At 40.1% G+C, this 16,274-nt stretch overlaps 1 protein-coding gene across 3 annotated transcripts; it reads left to right on the plus strand.

The window, feature by feature from the left end:
• Positions 1–2,301: 2,301 nt before the first annotated feature.
• kif7 (kinesin family member 7) lies at positions 2,302–16,245 on the plus strand. 3 transcript variants are annotated; one of them, XM_037752258.1, is made up of 20 exons: positions 2,302–2,410; positions 4,595–4,987; positions 5,139–5,336; positions 5,464–5,863; positions 5,957–6,304; positions 8,074–8,266; positions 8,375–8,527; positions 8,728–8,886; positions 9,159–9,319; positions 10,132–10,250; positions 10,707–10,862; positions 10,965–11,170; positions 11,419–11,616; positions 12,716–12,841; positions 13,073–13,249; positions 13,331–13,546; positions 13,833–14,039; positions 14,320–14,518; positions 14,856–15,017; positions 15,504–16,245. In XM_037752258.1, the coding sequence occupies exons 2-20, from the start codon at positions 4,657–4,659 to the stop codon at positions 15,896–15,898; spliced, it is 4,104 nt and encodes a 1,367-aa protein (XP_037608186.1). In that variant the 5' UTR covers positions 2,302–2,410; positions 4,595–4,656; the 3' UTR covers positions 15,899–16,245. The 3 variants fall into 3 exon arrangements, with proteins under 3 accessions (XP_037608186.1, XP_037608205.1, XP_037608195.1); XM_037752277.1 differs by having other exon boundaries at positions 9,165–9,319; XM_037752267.1 differs by lacking the exon at positions 2,302–2,410 and adding an exon at positions 2,664–2,778.
• The last annotated feature ends 29 nt before the right edge of the window (positions 16,246–16,274 follow it).

The following is a 16,274-nucleotide window of genomic DNA, read 5'->3' on the forward strand; positions in this document are numbered from 1 at the left end:
CTTTTTACTTTTAGTACGTACTGCAGCTGCCCTTACAAAGTACGTACTGTAGCATACAGTATGCATATTGGGACATACTACTTAGTCATAACATTGCGCCTTAAACTTTGACCCTCTTGCTCATATATCCACTGTGCAGAAGATTGCGGGTCACAACAGCCAGAAAAGCATGCTGGCTTGCATTCTGCAAAATACGGCCAGATGTAGTAGAACATCCTGGTGTTTTTGGCATACTGCATTTGACATACAGTACTATGTATTGGGGCATACTACCTGTGTGTGTGTGTGTGTGTGTGTGTTGATGTGCATTTCAAACTATGGTGTTACACCGCCCTCTGCTGCCTCTACTTTAAAACTGATTTGTTGGTTTTATCACTTTGGAGTGTATCATCTCAGTTTGTAACATGCACAGTGGATAAAGACCAAAGTGCATTTGTAATTTATGGAAAGACTATATAAAGATTTTAAATTAAGTTACATTTCTATGGTGGGTTTATTTGTTAAGCACGTGGGGTCAGATCTCTAAGACTGATAGACTTATATTTGTTTGATACAGTTTGGCAAAATAAAAATGCTGCTGAGTATGTTGCATATATGAAGGGTAGGAAAAGCTTGAAGATGAAACATCACAGACAGAAACACGTGTTTTCATCTTCAAAGTGATGCAAAACTTTGATTCAGTCAACGCAATGAAGCCAAGAGAAGAAGGCATATCAAAGGTCCTTCCTTTCACACACAGCGAAGAATGCATCTGCTTTGTTCGTTTGTTGTTTGTGATTCAAAATGCCAATCACTTTATGGCTTTTTTGACCTACAGAACCACAGATATTTGCCTTCTAATAGGCTATAAGTGCTCCAATGTGAGTCTGATGGTGGTGCTAAAGAGGGTCATGGAAACTTCCTTGCATTTATATTTACAGATACATTTGGGACTTGTGATTTTATAAAGCAAATGATATGGAAAAGCAAAAAGGTAAAATGGCTCATTTCCTGTTGTAAACTATTGTATTACAAATTTTAAATTGCATATATGAAAAAACCTTGAAAAAAGGGAAAAAATTAAGTATAAAATAAATAAATAAAACAAAATAAAAATAAAGTTGTAGAAAGGAGCCTTGTCAGGTTCAAATTCCCATTATGGGCAGAGTTTAACCTCTCATTGAACCATGATGCTTTCTAAGAGACCACACCCAAAATTCATCCCTAACTTTCGGGCTTCTCGTCCCCTCAGCCTTCCCCTCAACTTCCACACTCCAGAGAAAAAAAACTCCAGTGTTATCCTGGATCCATGGTGTAACTTCTGCCATCTTGTTATGTATGTGTTTTTTTGTTTGTTTGTTTTTTTTAATTCTATTCTTTCTTTTTATCATTATTATTATTATTATTATTATTATTATTTATTTTCTTAATTTTATTTCAATTTTGAATGTTGAAGTTGTTTTCTCTAGTGTACTTAATGAGTTTGTACCATAGCTCATCTACTTAAAAATTGGTTTATAAACTATTGTAATTACGAACTGTAAATTGCATATATGAAAACAACCTTGAAAAAAGTGGAAAAATAAGTATTAAAAAAATAAAAATAAATAAAACAAAATAAAAATAAAGTTGTAAAAAAGGAGCCTTGTCAGGTTCAAATTTCCAATATGGGCAGAGGCCATCCGGTGACCCCTCACTAATCATGAGGATTAGTAAAATAGTTTAGTAAACTAAATATACTAAACTATATTTAGTTTTCTCTAGTGCACTTAATGAGTTTGTCTTTAAGCTCATCTACTTAAAAATTGGTTTATAAACTATTGTAATAACGAACTGTAAATTGTATATATGAAAACAACCTTAAAGGTAAAAAATAAAGTACATAAAAAAAAAAAAAGATAATGCCTAGAAATATACACATTATTCTGGTTAAGCAACTGGTCAGTCTGTTTAGGCTACAATAAAAATTGACAATAATACACAATTTTTCTACACATTTTCCATATGTGAAAAAAATATGTATATATCTTATTTATTTATTTATATTAACTTTTTTAATTAATTTTTTTTTTTTATTTATAAATGTATTAATTCATTATTAAATTGTATGTATTTATTTATTTATGCATGGTTTGCCCCCTATTTATTTCTCCAAACGTATTTATTTCTATATTATTTTCTTTATACATTTGGTTTTAGCTAGCTAGCATATAGTCAATCTATAAAGAAAATAATACAGAAATAAACAGTATAATAACTGTGTAGCTTTAAATCATTAGTTTCTAACCTCTCATTGAGCTCCTCTCAGCCATGATGCTTTCTAAGAGACCACACCTAAAATTCATCCCTAACTTTCAGCTCCTCCTCCTCAACTTCCAGAGAAAACCCTCCAGTGTTATCCTGGATCCATGGTGTAATATGCCACATTAAAGTGAGTAAACTGTGAGCAGTTAAAGAGAACTCACTAACAATCACTGCAGCCTGTTTAATGTTAACCATCTTTAACTAAGATACTTTAACTTACTCTCTAGATAACATCCAGCCAGCCTCATCCTCATGTTATGATGTTGTTGTTCGGACTTCATAGCTAACTTTAGCTTAGCTGAAGTGATCTGGGGAGAAAAAGCGAGCAAGTTATCCAAAGAAACTAGATAATCTTCTTGTTATGGAAGATTTAGAGAAAAGCTTACACGTGTGTGTTTCTCATGGTAACGGTAACTAACGGTTTTACCTAGTTACACCATGGTAACCAAGTGGTAACGGTTAGCGAGCTTCACCTATCATGCTATCATGGTCAAAGTAAGTAGCTAAACTTTACTTTATAGGACTATAGTGTTATGAAATGCTATCTATAATGATGGCGTTAGTGTTTTTACGTCAACGTAAGTAGTTAAAGTTAATCAGCTTTCCTAAAGAGAACGGATTTGTGCAACTTTAGTTGAGTTTGATGTGACGTCATGTTGTCATCACTTTGCAGTTTGAAGTTAAATTAACGTAAAATAAGCAACGAGTCAAAACTCGTTATCATAACGTTACTTGATATAAGGTGATCCTACATCCAGTTTATTTTAGTGATCTAGGGTTAACCTTAAATGTTTAATATAATAAAGTGTACCAAAGATAGTTAACTAGTAGTGGGCTGTGTATAAAGTCAAGTAACGTTAAGCAGAAGACGGGTTGCCAGGTCTGGACTGGCAACCCGTCTTCCCACCTCTGTTAATAGTCTCAAAACACACAAAACTCAAATGTTTTTGCTATAAAGCAACTCCAGGATGTGTTGAGTTTGTTTTTTAACTTGCCTAAGGTCTAAATATACATACAAAAATCCCTATAAAGTGTAAACTTGCTCAACTGGGAGAGACATTATATACTGTATTGCCATACTGTATTTATAGAGGTAGCTTCTTTGTTTACATCAATGTGATGAAGTACCTTGATTTTTTGGGTTTGCCAAAGTCAGAAATTCCTTTCATGTTATTTTATCTACTAACAGTTTGTATTTCTCAGAATAATTACTATATCACAAATATACTGTATATAGATATTGCATTATTAAAGTATATCCATATCATCAGGGAATGAAATTAGCACCCGCCACCTGCCGAATACAGGTTAAATGTTGGCTGTGGCAGGTACAACTTTCAGGTCACCTGCCACCATGGCAGATAGCTTTTCCTTATATTAAGAAATATTTTCTTTTTAAGAAATGCCTAAATTAGATTAGTCAGGGATTAAGGTTTCATGATATATTCCATATTTCTACTGTCTGCTACCACTAACTCAGTGTTTACTATTCTAAAGCGTTCTAGATAGATTTCAGAAGGGGCAGGCAAAAAAACTGACTGGCCTGTAGAAATGTTCAGTGACCTGCCACAATGGCAGGTGAGGGAAAAAAATAATTTCAGACCCTGCATATCATCCTTTCCTACTGCGAGAGAAGTGTGTTGTACAATATGGTTTTAAAAGAACTACAATATATGTAACAATTTGCATGTATTAATTGCTTTGTATTGCCAGTGTGTGAACAGATTGTAATGTAACTTAAAAACTGAGACTTTCTCGGTTGCCTATAAGAGCCTGTAGACTGATTTCTATGTAAAGGACTCGGGACAGTTTTGCTTAGTAACGTTAGCTGATGAAGTAATTTGCAAATGGCAAGCTTGTTAGTATCATGGAGATTGGATATTACAGATACTAACGGTGATATATGATTGTAATGTAATGTCATGTCACTGTTTTGGCCGATGCCCAGGATGATCGCTCACGCCTTCAGATTGCGAGCATGTGCGTGAGCAACAGGATGCTGACTGCAGTTTACTTAACGTCACCGGTGTCATTAATAAGAAGGATTTTCTGAAAGTTACATATGTACCTTTAAGGCAAAAAGCATTGCCTACCTTTTAGGGATGGCCCAAATGCTTTGAAGCTTCGAAGCTTTGACCATTGCCATGGTAATAGACCCTTAAATCAGTATTCGAATGCTTCATTTTTTGTTTTGTTTTTATATATAAGTATGTAATATTAAAGTATAATAATGGCCATATTACATCCTTCAGCCAGATGACATGAGATGTTGAAAAAACCTTTGTTGATAGATGATTTTTGTCCCTTTTAGTGGCCCAAAGATGATCAATACATAGCAGAGGAACACAGAGGAGCTCCAGCGGTGCCGCAGAAATGTCTCCCAAAGTGCCCAGCGGCCAAGGCAGAGGGGATTATTCTGCAGTGCAAGTCGCTGTTCGAGTGCGTCCCCTGCTGCCTAAAGAGCTCCTACACTGCCACGAGAGCTGCATTACCGTGGACTCGGAGCTGTGTCGTGTCACTCTGGGCCACGACCGACACTTTCTTTGCGACTACCTATTTGAAGAAACTTGCTGTCAAGATGATGTTTATTCATTATCTGTTCAGCCACTCATAGATGCCTTCTTTCAAGGGTTCAATGCTACAGTCTTTGCCTACGGGCAGACCGGCTCAGGCAAGACTTACACCGTTGGAGAAGCTAATATTTGTAAGTTATTTATTTGATCCTTTCTTCCATTGTCTACTTCAATTGTTGTTAGCGCAGTTTATCCTGTAATAAAATTAAGTTTAAGGTTTGGCCCTTTTGCATAAGACGATATCGAGCCAGTTGCATTAAATGATGTGTGTTTTAATTGTAGGTTCCTTTAGAGATGAGGAGCAGGGTATCATCCCCAGGGCTGTTGCAGATGTCTTCAAGCTGCTGGATGAAAATGACCTCACAGACTTTTCTGTCCGAGTCTCCTATCTGGAGGTCTACAAAGAGGAGTTCAAGGACTTACTGGAGGTGGAGACAGCCAGCAAGGACATCCACATCCGGGAGGATAAAGGCAACATTGGTATGGATGGAAATTAGGCTGCCTAATTTGTCTTTAAGCATTGTGGTTGCGTTAGGAAATGTTACTCAGCATTGGTTTGTGTATGTATTAATCTGCAGTTTACGTTTTTGTCTCTGTGACTTCTTAGTTCTGTGTGGCGTGAAGGAGTGCGAAGTGGAGGGTCTTGATGAGGTGTTGAGTTTACTGGAGTCAGGAAACACAGCCAGGCACACTGGTGCAACCCAGATGAATCCATACTCCAGCCGCTCTCACACCATTTTTACTGTGTATATGGACCAGCGTCGGGGAAGCTCTCGTCTTTATGGGACGGCTGCAAATTCTGGACCACAAATGCTGTCTTCCAAGTTCCACTTTGTTGACCTTGCGGGGTCAGAGCGTATCTTGAAGACGGGGAACACTGGAGAGAGACTTAAAGAGAGTATCCAGATTAACAGCGGCCTTCTGGCTCTGGGAAATGTCATCGGGGCACTGGGGGACCCTAAGAGGAAAGGCTCTCACATACCATACAGAGACTCTAAAATCACAAGGTACGTTCTAATAAGCTCATGAGATACTTTAGCATACCACTCTGGATTAAAATGTTTCTTTGGTTTAATTCATATGATTCTTGTTTCTCATAGGATCCTAAAAGACTCTTTAGGAGGAAATTCAAAGACACTGATGATCGCCTGCATCAGCCCATCTTCCTCAGACTTTGATGAGAGCCTGAATACACTAAACTACGCCACAAGGGCCAGAAACATTCAGAACCGGGCGACGGTCAACTGCAAGCGTGAGCCTGATCGGGTGGAAGGGCTGGAGCAACAAATCAAGGCCCTTCGCAGAGCCCTCGAAAACCGCCAGCGCTCAGAGACCCGCATCATTTCTCACGCTGATCCAAACAGGAGGCCTCGACTTGGAGAGGGAGAGATCAGCAGACTGCAAGCCCAGAGCGCCCACTACAGGACGTGCACAGACACGGCTTACAGGTTAAAGCACATTGGTTGATCAAGTTAAATTTAGTCTCCATGCTTTTTAATTGTGCTGTAAGGGTGTAATGGCAAGTTTTGACTGCTACTTTATTAGTAGGTATTCTGCATGTCCTTGACCAATGAGTGGTAAGTTCATTTTTGAATGAATGTGTATATTTATATTTATTTTTATTGGCGCAAAAAAACAAAATTGGCGGTACAACAATACAGCAAATATATATATGTATACAAACAAATACAGAGCTTGACAAAATACATAACAAACATAACAAAACCTAAAAAAAAGGATGAAATAATAGTCATAATAGTTCTAGTAACAACAGCTTAAATAAATACAAAATATAACAACAATAATAATAATAAATGTTTTTTAATTTTTATATTTATAAGCCATTGGTGCCCAATGCACAAGCTCATGATATATAAACAAATATGAGATATTAAATGGCCATCATTGTTCTATTTTATTCCATACAGTCCAGGCATCCTTCTCTCTGACTCTATCGTTAATCCACAATCATAATATGAACTATCTTAATACCACGTGAGCCAAAATGAAATCCAATTGCTAGCGTAAATTTGCGAAATTTCACTCAGTTTATTACACGGCTGTGTTGAATACTCTATTCTGATTGGTCAATCACGACGTTCTGCGGTCTGTAATTTCTCTATAACAGACCGTTGCTATGGACGCAGCTCTGATGTTGGACTCTGGCGGACCGTTTTTGTGTCAAAATATTGATTTCTTAAGTAGGTAGCCGTGTAATAAGCGGGATAATGTACAGCTAGCAGGTCATTATTGTGAAAGAATCCCCTTCAGGGCGATGAGAGACCCCTCCGCTTTGTGTCGGGAGCATCGGGATTCTTTCACAACAATGACCAGCTCGCTGTACAGTATCCCTTACTTAAAGAATAGAAACACTGGTGTACTCCAGTATCTGTTGAGCCAAAGCCTAATATACTGTAGTGTATATCTCTGTAATACAACTCTACTTCCATTAAAAAAATATTTAAAATTCATGAAAGCCATACCTTTGCAATGAGATATTTCTTCCTTGCAATCAACATTGCCGGTGTATTTTAGAGACAGTCAGACAATCTGTGACTGTATTTTTATGCCTCTGGGCTGGAGACAGCCGCGGCCGGAGGCATTATGTTTTCGGGTTGTCCATATGTCTGTCCCGTCCACTCTTGCGATATCTCAGAAACACCTGGAAGGAATTTCTTCAAATTTGGCACGAACGTCCACTTGGACTGATTTGAGTTTGGTGGTCAAATGTCAAGGTCACTGTGACCTCACAAAACACATTTTTGGCCATAACTCAAGAATTCACATGCTAATAATGACAATTTTACACAAATGTCTATTAGAATCAAATGATGAAGTGATGACATTTTGGACAGACATGGATGTGAACTACAATTTGACTGATTGGCGGTGGTAGACAACAATGAAGTGGTCATTTTAGTTAATATTTGATTGAGCGCAGTTTACTGCTGAAAAGAAGTCAGTTGCCGGGGACACGTTTCTGTGTTTACTACGGTTTGTTAGCTTCAGGAGCTGAAAGGAATTCACGACAAACTCTCTGGCAAACAGTGGAGTTTGTTGACATATAGGCAGTAGCATCTATATCAGACTTCATTCAGTGGAGTTTCTCTCATCCTGACTGTGCGATGTGTGTTTTGCTTAATTTTCATACATTTAGGTTTAAGGAGCATAAGTGCTTCCTTTTTTAAGTAATGTTCTATTTATTAATATATCGCAGGTTGCTGCGGGAGCTGCAGAGTGAAGGGGCTCTGACCGCAGAACAGAGTCTGAGAGTGAAGGAGTGGCTGTGCTCAGTGGAGGAGGAGCGGAGCGGACTGACCACAGCCTCAGGACCAGACAGCGGCATCGAGAACAGCTCCACTGAAGACAGTGTTGCGTTAAGGAGAGGAAGGCCTTCTGTGAGGAACCAGGTTTGTCTCTTTCACACTCCCAAGGAAATATTTAACAATGTTTTAGTCATATCTTTAGGGATCCGGCACTGATTTGTTCATAAATGTGTTATAAAATATATTACCCAGGATCCAGAGGCTGTGGAGGAGAGGTGGAGCCATGAGCATGGAGAGAAGGAGGATAGTATTGTCCTGCTTCAAGCACAGATCCAGCGGCTGGAGGGAGAGAACACAGACTTTTTAGCAGCCCTGGAGGATGCTATGGAGCAATACAAGCAGCAGGTGAGATACTAATATTGTTTTCCATTACTGCAGTGTTTCACAGTCTAATAAAGGCATGTCACATTCATCTATATTTAATGTGCGTGGTCACAGCAGGGTTAACCAAGCTGACCTGCAGTAATACGGGCCAACTTGGGTGCTGCAATACTGATTTTTAACTTAGCTGACATGTTACTTTGATTGCCTTCCTTCTGTCTCAGAGTGATAAGCTGCAGGAGCAACAGGACTTGATAGTAGAGCTGCAGTGTCTGCTGTCTACTCCAGGGCTGATGGGCCTGGGCCTTAACTTGAGACCGCGGCCTCACACGGCCCCTATAGGCTCCATGCAACACGGTCAGAACGGAGGCACATACAGACAGGTAACGGATTCAAAAGTTTATAAAGTGGTAAGAAATGGAGGTGCACGCTTGTCAATGGGATGAGCACATACTAACATTGCAATGTATCATCTTATAAAAAAGGCCCACACACTGACAAAGAACTACAACAATCTCTTTAAGATGCACAATTTATTTTAGCTTGTTTTTAATATCACCTTTTACCACCAGAATATGTTGTAGCTTATTTGTTTGAAGACCTGTGGGCTCATGTGTGTGTGTGTGTGTGTGTGTGTGTGTGTGTGTGTCTGTAGTTACAGGTCAGTCCAGTAGGCTATCTTGGTAATGGGCCTTGTGGTGATCAGGACGGTAGCCTCTATGAGGAGGAGGAGGAGGAGGAGATCCCAGAAGGGGCAGAAATGCAGGAGACGGAAGAAGAGGGCATTCATTCCCACCTCAGCCAAGAGAGACGCAAGTAAGTTGTGTTTATAGAAATCATAGCTTGCTGCTTACACTATTTAAATTGAGTGTTAATAAAATAAATAATGCACACATAAGAGACAGAGCACACATGCTCATGTTATGTGAAATGTATGTAATGTAATTAGGGATGTATGATATTGGATATTTGCCGATATCCAATATGCTGATATATCCCAATTAATTTTGGCCGATACCGTTATAAGCACATATTTTTTTTTACACCTAATTGCAGGGAACTTTAAGTCTCTCTTGTAGTGGAATTAACACATTATTATGCGTACTGTTATCAGGATGGTCCACTGGCAGATGCAGACATAATGCTTTTCAAAATGCACACATTCAGTGGGCAAAATAAGAAAACTACTTCAACTTAGATTACATGTAAAACAGGGCTCCAGACTACGCTGCGAGGAGCGGGGCTGCTCTGACGACTCGCACCTGTCATGAACAGGACGCATTTCTTGGAGACATTGTAGTTTTTTTAGTAAAAGGAAGGTCGGCGGTTCGATCCCAGGCTCCTCCAGTCCACATGTTGGAAGTGTCCTTGAGCAAGATACTGAATGCCAAACTGCTCCCGAAGGCTGTAAATTAATATTTGGATTAGATCCTGATGGGCAGGTTGGCACCTTGTATGGCAGCCTCTGCCATCAGTGTGTGAATGTGTGTGTGAATGGGTGAATGTTGACATGTAGTGTAAAGCGCTTTGAGTGGTCGGAAGACGAGAAAGGCGCTATATAAATGCAAGTCCATTTACCATTTACCATCATTGTGCATCCCAAAATGTAATGCTTATTATTCTGTCAGACACGTGAACCTGACCTGGACCAAGAGGGACATGCCGTCAGGAGGACTAGCAGTCGGTGGTAGAGGGCTCATATCTCTGCATGAGCCAGACCAGCACCCCTGTTTAGCCAGAAAAGCATGTAAGTCAAACAACCCAAGGTGCCCCTGTGTGTTAGAAATAGATTTAGGAGTATTGATTGGGCAAGTTAAAATACAAGTATCCTCTGGATTTATGTTGTTTGTTAGGACTCTGTACCTGCTATTGAAATCATTTATGCACAAATCCAATTTCTGATTTTATTTAAACATGTTCACACATTGACAAACATTCACAGAGTTAGGGTAACCTCAGGCTTTTAACATCTGTTCAATATGCTGTTGCCTGGTTTTAGTCTCTACTCTGTGGTCCAAGCTTCACATTACACCCAATTTATACCCAAGTGTAGGGTGAGAGTCAAACAGGAAGTACGATCTATGTTGGGACTTGAAGAAGATTACACATGAGTGCTTAAACCTTGGCCGGTGCCTTGAAGCTCTGTCCCCTCCCTCCTGATAACCTGCTGACTTCCTGTGTATTCTCTCAAATCTGTGTGTAGCCCACTCCAGTACTGGGGAGACATCTGTACGTGAAAGTCTGAAAAGCTTTGAAGGAGTTTCAGAGTTGGGACTTCTTCAGGCACAGCAGAAGATCAGGGAGCTGTCTGTCACCATCCGTATGAAGGAAGAGCTCATCAAGGAGCTGGTCAAAACAGGTAGCAAATTCAAACTCAATACCCTTCCTTAGCTGCATCTTTTTTATGAATAGAGTTTCTCTTCTGTGTTTTTATACATCAATTGTTTGGGTATTTTTTTAGGTAAGGATGCTCAGGCCCTGAACAGGCAGTACAGCCATAAAATCACGGCTCTGGAGAGTGAAGCTGTGCAGGCTCGACAGGAGATGCAAGAGGCCCAACGGCAGCTGCAGGATCTTGAGAGGCAAGAGAGAGAGATCAGCACGACGGACAAGACCAGAGCACAGGAATGTCGCAGGAAGATAGCTGCTGCTCAGAGCAAAGTTCAGGTTTGACCGCCACATCTCTGTATTCATGTCTAATAACACATAGGCAACAGACAACTAGATATTTGGTGATGCTGATTTATGTGGCATCTGAAAGAATATTTGTGTGCAGCTAAGATAGTATTTTCAACCCATGTTTGTTTCCCAACAAAAACACTGTGCTATTGTTTATTTATATTGTTATACATCAGACCTTTTGGACCTGTACTTTTGAACTTCTGAAAAGGAAAATGTGTATGGTTTCGTGTTAGGTTCTCAGTCAGCGCCAGAGGGATACCGCTCGTCTCGCTAACCTTCCTGCCCAGAGCGAACGTCGTGTGATTGAGCTGGAGCGAAGTGTTCAGAGTATGAGGCAGCAGCAGGAGCAGCTGCAAAGGCGGCTGCGCCAGGAAAGTCAGCAGAAACGACGTCTGGAGAGCGAGATGCAAAGAAGAACTCACAGAGTCAAGGTACCTCAGGCCAATACAGCAGAGTGGCAGCTCACTAACTTCACCATAGAGCTTTCAATTTAGAAGGAGCACAACTCTCCAGTATATATGCTGAGGTCGAGCAGTCTCATCCAACTTGTATTCATTTAACTCCATTTAACAAATGAAAATCACCGATACAGACAGTCCATAATGTTATGCAACTTAAACACTCATCATACAATTGGGCCAAAACCAAAACATGAGCAAGAAATGTTGCAAAACAAACTTAAACCAAAAATTTAGTTTGAAGTCATAAAGTCTTCTGCTTTCAGAATCCATAAAACAAGTGTATGTTGTCCAAATTATGTCTTATTACGAAGTATTTTAACAATAAAGTCGTACAGAAATAAACTTTGTAAATATAAGAACAAGTTGTGATCAAAAGAGCCGTGATCATTTTCTCGTCAGTCTAATATATCATGCTTGGTATCGCTGGAAACAAGAAATTCTGACCTTTCTAATGCACCTAAACACATCTTGACTCGAATCACTCACGAGCAACGGGGAAACAAAGCTGTCAAACTTCACATTTCATAGTCACACTGACATAAATCTATGTTCATGTCAAACTATTTCACCAAGGCATATGTTATTTTTGCCCAAAATGGCAGATGTTAGTTACTTACACATCTGCAGCGATTATAAAACACCAGAGAGCCAGAATGATGGGCTGGGAGAGAAGCCCAGCACCATCTTGTGCCAAACTTCATCTCTAGTTCCAGGCAACCTTTTGCTCGTAGTACTTTGATACAGCCACCAGATGGCGATAGACATCAACAATCCACTTACCATCTTCAGCTTGATGAGAGGAATCTGTGGATACCTCATACAGCACTGTAGACACTTCCATTCTCAATTTATCTGCTGTATAGCATGAATCTCTCCGGTCATATATGAATATTGATCAATATTACCCAGTCAGTTATCAGGAAAGCCACTCTGATCATAGCTGAGGTTTGCCAAGCCATAGATTTCTGGCTATAGTCTGTATTGCTTCAGGCAGAGATAGTTTTTTTCTATACTAGTCCTGTAATTGACCTTTATCTTCCTTTCTTCCACCCCTCCATCCCCTCTGTAGGAACTCGAGATAAAGAATGAGCAGCAGCAAAAGATCCTGAGAATAAAGACCGAGGAGGTCGCTGCCTTCCAGAGGCAGAGACGCAGCGGCAGTAACGGCTCTGTTATCTCATTGGAAGAACAACAGGTGGGACAAGAATCTCAAGGAGAGATTATAACTCTCTAACCTTGAATTCATAGAGAACAAACTGCCTTTAAACCCCAGAAGAAAATTAGTCATACAATTGTTTGATTTTTAAGAATTTAGGTCAAGATGCCTGGAATTTTTCTTGTAGGGCTGTCACTCCCCAATTTGTGTGTCTGTGTCTCTATTTCTGCATGACGTGCGATCTCTTATGTCTTGACTCCTTGTGAGCAGAAGATTGAGGAACAAAAGCGTTGGCTGGATGAGGAAATGGAGCGGGTACTGGGCCAGAGGAGAGAACTGGAAGATCTGGAAGGAGAGCTCACTAAACGAGAGCAAATCCTGGCCAAGAAAGAAGCCCTACTACAGGAACGCAGTGAACTGGAGACCAAGAGGCTCCGCTCCAGTCAGGTATTAACAACTACAAACAACTCCATTCAGGGACACAGAAAATAGCAAATGCTGAACATTTTTTCTTCATCTTCCCTCCAGGCCCTGAGTAAAAACCTGGTGACGCTTACGGGGCGCATTGAGTCACTTGAGCAAGAGTTGAGTGAGAGGAATGGTCTTCTTCGCAGCAGCAGCGCGCAAGACTCACAACAGATTCGCCAAGAAATTTCCAACCTCCGTCAAGAGAAAGATTCACTGCTTAAACAAAGAGTGGAGCTGGACGATAAGCTGCGGCAGGGTAGCCTGCTCTCACCTGAGGTCAGATATTACTGTGGCGTTCAAGCAGCAACAGAAAAAAAAAGGACAGGATTTGTTTTTTTTGTTTTCATGGCACTGACAGCTGAACATATTTATAATTTTGTGGCAGAGAAAGATTAAATAATTTCAAAATAAGAGAGAGATTGCTGTGCAACAAACCTGAATTAAGTACTTCACATGGCAATAATAGGAAATATGACTAGAAAACATGTGGCATCAGTAACAAATTCTGAATGTTCATGTTTACATTTTCACTGAGTCCCTCTGTTCCCTCTGACATTTGCAGGAGGAGCGAACACTTTTCCAGTTGGACGAGGCAATCGAGGCTCTGGATGCAGCTATTGAGTACAAGAATGAGGCCATCACTCAGAGACAGAGACAGCTGAGGGCTTCTGCCAGTATGCTCTCTCAGTGGGAGATGAACCTTATGGCCAAACTCAGTTACCTGTCTGCCTCAGAGACCAGAGCTCTGCTGTGCAAGTACTTCGACAAGGTCTGTGCGACGCTCAACATGAGATTCAGCTTTTTTTTTTACCGTGTTCTCACCTTCTTCAGCATTGCAAAATGTCATATGTACTACATTTTTGGTTACACTACGCTAATGTGATTTAAACATCAATAACATTAAACGCCCGTTAGTAATGGCAACACCTGTTCACTCTTTCATAAGAAAACTGAGCAAGGTGTCAGACTTCGCAGGGTAAGACTCTTTATGTCTGAACTCAACAATAAAGTAAGTAATGTAAGCTGAAGAGTGTTGATGTTTCCTGCAGGTGGTGTGTCTGCGTGAGGAGGAGCGTAAGTTACAGCTCGCCCTGGCTGAGCTGGAAATGCAACTGGATGAGCAGCAGAAGCTGGTGCAGTGGTTGGAGAACGCCCTCGATCGCACACAGCTTGACACGGATCGCCGGCTCACACAACAGCAGAAGGAACATGAGAGGAGCGTTCAGCTCTTACTGCAGCAGTGTCGAGGTGCAGATCACATGGATTTTTTACTTTAAAAAAAATATATATAGATATGTTTTATCTCTACCTAAAAAAAAAAAAAAGATTGCCTGCATGTGTTTACGCGTTTGCACCTCTTAATATATAAATATAAATCCCTCACTCTTTGGTCACTGGATATGTTTTAAATTTATAGGTAGAATAGAAATTGGATCAAAGTGAGGGGTTTTGCCAAAAGTAAAGTTATTAACCATTTTAGTTAGCATATCTTCTACATTTTATATAGTTTTTATTAAATTATTTTCATAATCATCTTATAAAATGTGTAGCATTCTCTCATGTATGTGTCCTCCCGCCCCCACAGAGCAAAAAGACGAGGGCCTGGCAGGAAGGCAGCGGCAGTATGAAGGATGGATCCATAATCTCAGCAAGGAGCTAAACCACTACAAGGCAGCAAATCTGGAACTAAGCAACAAACTGAGGGAGCTCTGTGGTTCAGTCAGCCAGCCAAAAGAACATGCTAAAGGTAGGAGTATTATTAGATCAACTAGATAACTAGTAACTAAAGCTGTCAGATACATGTTCTGAAGTAAATAATACAAAAATTTCCCTCTGAAATAGTTGAGTGGAAGTAAAAAGTAGCTTAAAATGGAAATACTCTAACAAAGTACAAGTGCATTCAAATTGTACTTGAGTATATTGCTTGTGTAAATGTACTCAGTCACTTTGCACCACCGATGTTTAGCTTCAAACTATTATTTGCTTTGCCCTGGTTCATGCCTGAATGCTACTCCTTCATTTACACGCAAGTGTAGATCATCTGATATCTGACATCCTATTTCTTTGATCAGGTATTTGGCCCTCAGATCTCTCTCAACATTTGTTTTATATATTCAGTAAACTTTGAGTAAGCTCCGAGTAGTAGCACTCAAGTCTGTTGGATAATAGTCACTGTTCAGAATAATGTTTTACGGCAGCTCTAACTGTCCTTTTGACATGTGTTGTCTTTCAGTTGTGGCATCTGATGGTAAACCAGCAGGCATTGGCAGCATGGAGAGGCTGAGCCGCTGTCCTGAAGACAGCCTAGGAGGCAGGGGGACAGGCCAGTCTGACAAACCTTCCAGGTCCAGGGAGGAAATGCGTGAACTGGTGAACACCCCTCTACCGTCCACATGGAGACGCTCCTCTCTCCCCACAGAGGAACCTGCTGTCATGGAGGAGTTATGGTTTCAAGCAGCTGGGGATGTTCCTGTTAACCGTGTAGTTCAAACTGGTATGGGGTCCTGGGGCGGGCCAGCATCCCTGCCTGTGGTTAAGTCTCGCAGAGAGTCCCGTCGCTCCAGCCTCAGCATCGGACCACTGACTTCAAACAATGCATTAATTGATGTGCGGAAGAATCCTGTCTGAAAAGTATTGTACTAATTAAGACCATTCACATAGATTTTTGTTCTGTGGTTTCTGAAATACTTTGGCGCATTAACCGTCTTTAGTTTTTGTATTTCAGTTTTTTGTACTTGTATATAAAGTTTTTCAATGAACAAGGACACCCACTGATTTTTATATGAAGCACTTTCAAAAAAGTAAAGTTTATGTTTCCGTGTCATACAGTAATTGGTAGCTTTATGGTCTTGCCAACCATGAAAGTCAATATGAGGTGAATCATTTGCATCATTACAAAATGATGCTCTCTAATCATGTAGTATTTTTACACTCTACAGTATTTTATATTAAAATGTTTTTGCCTCTCACACTAATCTTGGTTGTGTTTTTTTTGTTTATATTA

The sequence above is a fragment of the Sebastes umbrosus genome, chromosome 2, assembly GCF_015220745.1.
Source record: "Sebastes umbrosus isolate fSebUmb1 chromosome 2, fSebUmb1.pri, whole genome shotgun sequence".
Lineage (NCBI taxonomy): Eukaryota > Metazoa > Chordata > Actinopteri > Perciformes > Sebastidae > Sebastes > Sebastes umbrosus.